At 48.1% G+C, this 5704-nt stretch overlaps 1 protein-coding gene across 1 annotated transcript; it reads left to right on the top strand.

Moving 5' to 3' along the window:
* The first annotated feature begins 3942 nt into the window (after positions 1-3942).
* slp1 (sloppy paired 1) lies at positions 3943-5439 on the top strand. The gene has a single exon (XM_001356634.4). It carries the CDS (start codon positions 4065-4067, stop codon positions 5109-5111), a length of 1047 nt encoding a protein of 348 aa, XP_001356670.4. The 5' UTR covers positions 3943-4064; the 3' UTR covers positions 5112-5439.
* Positions 5440-5704: the final 265 nt, after the last annotated feature.

The raw sequence follows: 5704 nt of genomic DNA, 5'->3' as shown, positions 1-5704 counted from the left end.
GGCGATAATTGCTCGTTAGTAGCAGCACCATGTCCATCCATGTCCATGTCCATCTATGTTCCTCTCCCACTATCGTGAGACGTCTCTCTTTGTGTGCGTCAGGATTGGGATCGGCATAGGACTCGTTGGCAACTGTACCACATTCGAAAGGGTGGGTTCTTATGATCTGGCTAGAATAATATTGTATTTTCGGGACAGCTTAATTCTATAGAATAAATATAGTTTTTATGCGAATGTAATTGATAAAATATCGAGGCTTTAATAGTCCTTAGAAACCACCAGCTAAAATATAGCTTGATGGCAAGGCTCTAGGGCATATTTCAGAGTTCTTGATATGATATTTGCTATGATAAAAGTTGCTACTAGAGGGCTAGAGGCCCCAGATAGAGCAACAATGGAGTCTGCCTGTTCAGGAGTCGCCCAAAGCGAGCGTCTAGCCATCCCAAAAGGTGTTTCACCCACCGAAAGGCCTTCTACAACAAATTATCCAAATATCATCCGAATTTTCTGGCCTATAAATGTAAATGTTTAGAGGCCACATGGGTCGGTTCATGGAGCATCTTACTCCTCGCAAAGATTAGTGGTTTCTATCCCAGTAGATCCCCCAGATCCCTATGAGAATCCCCATAGCAGGGTGCCATTTTCCTCAAAGTCTATAGCTTTTTTTCCCTATACGGCTGTCATTCGGTGGTTCTTTTCTCACAATACTCTTTTAAAGACCTACCTGTTGGGGTAGCCATAAACTTGCAAGTTTTCGGCGGCTACCTGTATAGATCCGACAGCCGTAAAAGTGAAGCGAGAGATCATAAAGGCAATATGGACTCAAATCCGGTCGGGATCGAGCTACCTAAGAAGTTAAGAAGCGGGATTCATTCAAAATCTAGGATTGTCATAAGATTTATCAATAAACTGAGATTTACAGAGAACACAGAGGGAAAGTACCCAGAGAGAGAGAGAGAGAGAGAGCCCTGATTAGTGCCAGATTAAAGCGTTTCGCAGCAATGCCCGCACTGGATGCATAAAAAATCAATAGATAGATCTATAGATAGATCGATCATGGGCATTGTTTGGCCATAAAATGCGAAACAAGCCAGAGGTTCGTATCCTGTCGACAGGACGGGCCCAGGGGACAATGGCCGAAAGGCAAAGTGCGAGGCGAGAAGAAGGACGACTCGCAGAGCGCGACAAATGCCGATGTCCTGCTGGTGTCCAGCCTCGGGTCTTCGGATCTTCGGGACCATCCTCAGAGAAATATCGCACATTACGATCAATTATGAGACTCAATGCTGTCCAGCAGTGGAACGAAATGGGCGAAAGTTTTCGGTTTTCGGTTTTCCAAAGTTGGAGAGCAGGCGGCGAAAGGAGGAGGAGGAGGAGATCTTGTGGCGTTAATTGGAAATTACATGGACATTGTCTGTGGTCCACGGTGTCCACGGTGTCTACTTGGAATTCGCTTATGCCATTCCTATAGTTTTCAATAGTCAAGCGTGAAGCTCGCCTCGGTTTCGCCTAAGTGTGGTTTTGGCAATGAAACCATAATGTCAGCCAGCGTGGAGTCCTTGTCCATCCTTGATCACCCAATCAGCGACCACATGCTCTAGGTCTGCCACCATCGTCAATGTGTGTGTCCAGGAAGCAACCATCGGACATCGGATGACTGGAATTCACAAATCAATTAGTTTTGTCGCGGCTGTCAAAATTATGCACTCACCAGGGAAAAGTCAGGCTCAGAGTCAAGCCTAGGCGGCGGTAAACCCCCTTTCATCCAACTTGCAAAAAACAAAAAAAAGAACGAGGCGTCGCCACGTTATGGAGAGAAATCCAACTCAATTAGTGAGGCAAGGAGAAAGGGAAGCCGCCGCCGACGAACCGAAAATTTGAGGCGTTCAAATCTCCATTTATCCCTCCGCTTAGAAAGAAAGAAAAACGAAAGAATAGATCCGAGTAACTGAACCTGCCGCCGTAACCATTGTTGGCCCCTGGCCGCCGCCTACTTTTTACCATCTCTCCCTCGGACCTGCTCCTCGTCTCCTCTTTCAAGTCTGCCGCACCACTGAGTGCATCATTATCATCGGCAATTGGACTACTGCGTCAAAAGTGCGCTGTCTCCCGTCCATTGTTTTGTTCAGCGCAAAAAAAGAAGAAAAATACAAGTAAGAAGTAAAATTAATAGACAGTCATTTGGAACATGTGCTGCTGCTTTGATTGTTTTGTCAAGTTGTCTAAGATATCAAAAGCCTAATGCCGCCGACAAGTAATGTCTCTGCCTGTCCCCCGCTCCCTCTCACATCCATCTATCCATGATAGCCCACAGCGCTGACGTCTTCATTGTCTGTACTTGACTTTCGCCCAATTTATAGCATGGGATGTACATATTTGTTCAATTGTTCTAACAAAACATGCCATAAAAACATAAAACACTGTCGAAACAAAAACCACTTGTACTTCCTTGTTATTGTAGTCCGATCGAGGCCCATTCCACGCACAAATCCCATCGAATTCGGTAGTCTAGTGCCCGAGACGCTTCGTTTGATCTGCACTCCTTCAAAGGACACATTCGGTGACTTGCCACATGAGTTGCATGTGGCAGCGATTCGCTTGAGTTCACTTAACTACCAAAATTGTCAACGCTGCCTTAAAATATATGCAATTTTTTGAAACCAGAAGTATACCAAAATATCTATCTAAAATGTATTCCAAGAGTTTTCATATTACAAGAAATTTACGGGCTAAAAATTGCAAAGAAGGAAATATTTTTAATATATTTTGAACCCACTTTTAACATAGAAAAAGTCAAAGGATAATCTGTAATGAAAATTGGAACTTGGCCCTATAAAAGATGTGAAATATCGTCATAGATCTCTAAAAATAAGGGAATAATTAGGGCCATAATTTACAGAAAACTTTCTGAAAATTCGAAATAATTTTTTTAATTTTTTTCTGTTATATTTCCTAGGTTTAGCATATATTTATACCTAGAAAACAGGCATAACTTCAATCATTAATCCTCCCCGTATAACCCATGTCCCTATCCCTGTCTATCTTTGCTCTCCCTTCCACTTTTCCCTCAACACAGCCTCCCCTGTGATCCCAGCCTTCATTTAACTTCCAAATAAAGTCTGCCAAACATAACTTAACTTATTTAAACCCATTTTCAACAACTGCCCAAAAGCCTGAGCACAAATATTTGCTACTCTCTGGAGAGCTACTCGAACGGATGGCGGAGAACGACCGGCCAGAACTAATTCGGAGATCTGTCGCGAAACTAGAACAAATCCCGTTGATTTAAGGGTTTTAACCCTTCAGCAGAGGACGGGACGGGGATGGATGGGATTACCTGGCAGCAGACCAAGCGCTTGAGCTCCATTGAGCTGTTGAAAATCGTGCCGTAAGCCAAGCCAAGGGATCTGCCTCAAGTAATCCCGGACCAGAGGACCCTTGAACTAGTTTCGGGCGGGATTAGGTGGAATCTTGAGGTCTCTTAAAACTAATTCCACGAAATTCAAAGCCCGGCATTCGATTCGATTCGATACGAATCACGATTAAAGTGGCGACTCCCTATCGAAAATTGTTGGCTCAATTAATGGTCAAAACAGGGGGCGCGAAAGAGACGGCTGCCAACCCCATTCCGGCTGTTTGGATTGGATGTAATGGATATTTTGACGCCGAAGCAGCAAAAGACTGCAAATAAACATCCACACAACATCCAAAACATCCAAAACAAAAACAAAACCGAGAGAAAACAGAGAGAGCGATGTGGAACCTGTGGAACAAAATGGTTGAGCGTCGAGCGAATGGAGGGCGGAGTCTTCCGTCTACCTAAGCGGCAAGAGAGAGAGAGAGAGAGAGCGCCTTGCCTCTGTGTGCGCTCTCTCAGGCCTCTTTTGTAGACTTCCCTTCGAGCGGCGACGAGGGGTTGGACTATAAATAGCGCTCGCCCGAGCTGTAGAGAATCAGTATTGCCCACAGCTTGCAACGTGCCACAACCACAACTCGAACAGAGCAATCCGTTAGTGTGTGTTCCAAAGAAACCAAAGAAAGAAAAACTATAGTCTGTAAATCGCATGAAAATGGTGAAAAGTGTCTGCGAAATGGAGTTCAAGAGCAACTTCTCCATCGACGCCATTCTGGCCAAGAAACCCACAAACAAAACCGCAACATCGGCGCCGATCATCAAGCATGAGCCCATGCCCCTGCCACACCATCACCAACACCAGCACCAACACCATCACCAGCAGTATGTGCATCCTTATGGCAACTCCGATGGCGAGCTGTCGGCTTCGGAGGATTTCGACAGCCCCTCGCGGACCAGCACACCCATGAGCAGTGCCGCCGAGTCGCTGTCGTCGCAGAACAACGACAAGCTGGACGTGGAGTTCGACGACGAGGAGGACCAGCTGGAGGAGGAGGAGAGCGAGGGCGAGGGCAACCCCAGCAAGAAGCAGAAGATGAGCGGCTGCAGCAGCGACACCAAGAAGCCGCCGTACAGCTACAATGCCCTCATCATGATGGCCATCCAGGACAGCCCCGAGCAGCGCCTGACCCTCAACGGGATCTACCAGTACCTGATCAACCGCTTCCCCTACTTCAAGGCCAACAAGCGGGGCTGGCAGAACTCCATCCGGCACAACCTGAGCCTCAACAAGTGCTTCACCAAGATCCCGCGCAGCTACGACGACCCCGGCAAGGGCAACTACTGGATCCTGGACCCCTCTGCCGAGGAGGTCTTCATCGGCGAGACCACCGGCAAGCTGCGCCGCAAGAATCCCGGCGCCAGCCGCACCCGCCTCGCCGCCTACCGCCAGGCCATCTTCTCGCCCATGATGCCCAGTGGCTATGGTGCCCCCGCGCCCGGCTACGGCTACCCAGGCGTGCCCTTTGCCGGCGCTGCTGCCGCCGCCGCCGCTGCCGCTGCGGCGCTCTACCAGCGCATGAATCCCGCCGCCTACCAGGCGGCCCTCCACCAGCAGATGCAGTACCAGGCGGCCGCTGCCGCCCCGCCCAGCCATCAGCAGTCGCCGCATCCCGGCCAGCTGCAGGGCTATGCTCCGCACATGAGCGCCGAGCTCTTCCAGCGGATGCAGTTCTTCGGCAAGTTCCCCGCCAGCTAAGGAGTGCCTCCGAGGCTGCAACGCCCAGCGCTTTGGATCCACGGGACAAGGCTTTGCCAAGCCGCCGCCGCCGTCACACAGTGGGGACTGGGGTGTGGTAGTGCTCCCTGCCTGCCTGCCTGCCACCTTCCCCGCATCCTATGACGTCTAAATGCTGCATTTAGCAAATTCTTTCGGCCATTTCACAAACATTTGGTCTTCAGCGGGCCCCCATTGTCGGCCTGGAAAGTCGACAAAACGAAAAACCCCAGGAAAAAGGCCCGCTCTGGTGAGGGCCCCGCCCTCTGGTGCCGAATGGGGGCCGAAAAATATATACCTATACAGCATATATCAAAAAAAGTTTACAAAAATAAATAAAAAATTTTAAAAGAAAAATTCCATATTTTTTCCTTGGGTTTTGGTGAATTTTTTCAGAGAAAAACAAGATTGAAATGTCTTAATATTTTGATGATGATTATTCACCTTTTTTTTGGGCCATACATCTGCTGTCCAACGCCGTTCGTTTCACATTTATTCAGCTTCCTCTAGCTTGAGTTTCCTTTCATCCTGATGACTTAATTAGTTGTTTGCTGAGCCAGCGGCAAACATGAAAA

The sequence above is a fragment of the Drosophila pseudoobscura genome, chromosome 4 (genome assembly GCF_009870125.1).
Source record: "Drosophila pseudoobscura strain MV-25-SWS-2005 chromosome 4, UCI_Dpse_MV25, whole genome shotgun sequence".
In the NCBI taxonomy this organism is placed as follows: domain Eukaryota; kingdom Metazoa; phylum Arthropoda; class Insecta; order Diptera; family Drosophilidae; genus Drosophila; species Drosophila pseudoobscura.
Note: the sequence above shows the minus strand (reverse complement) of the source record. Positions and strands in the feature narration are given on the sequence as shown.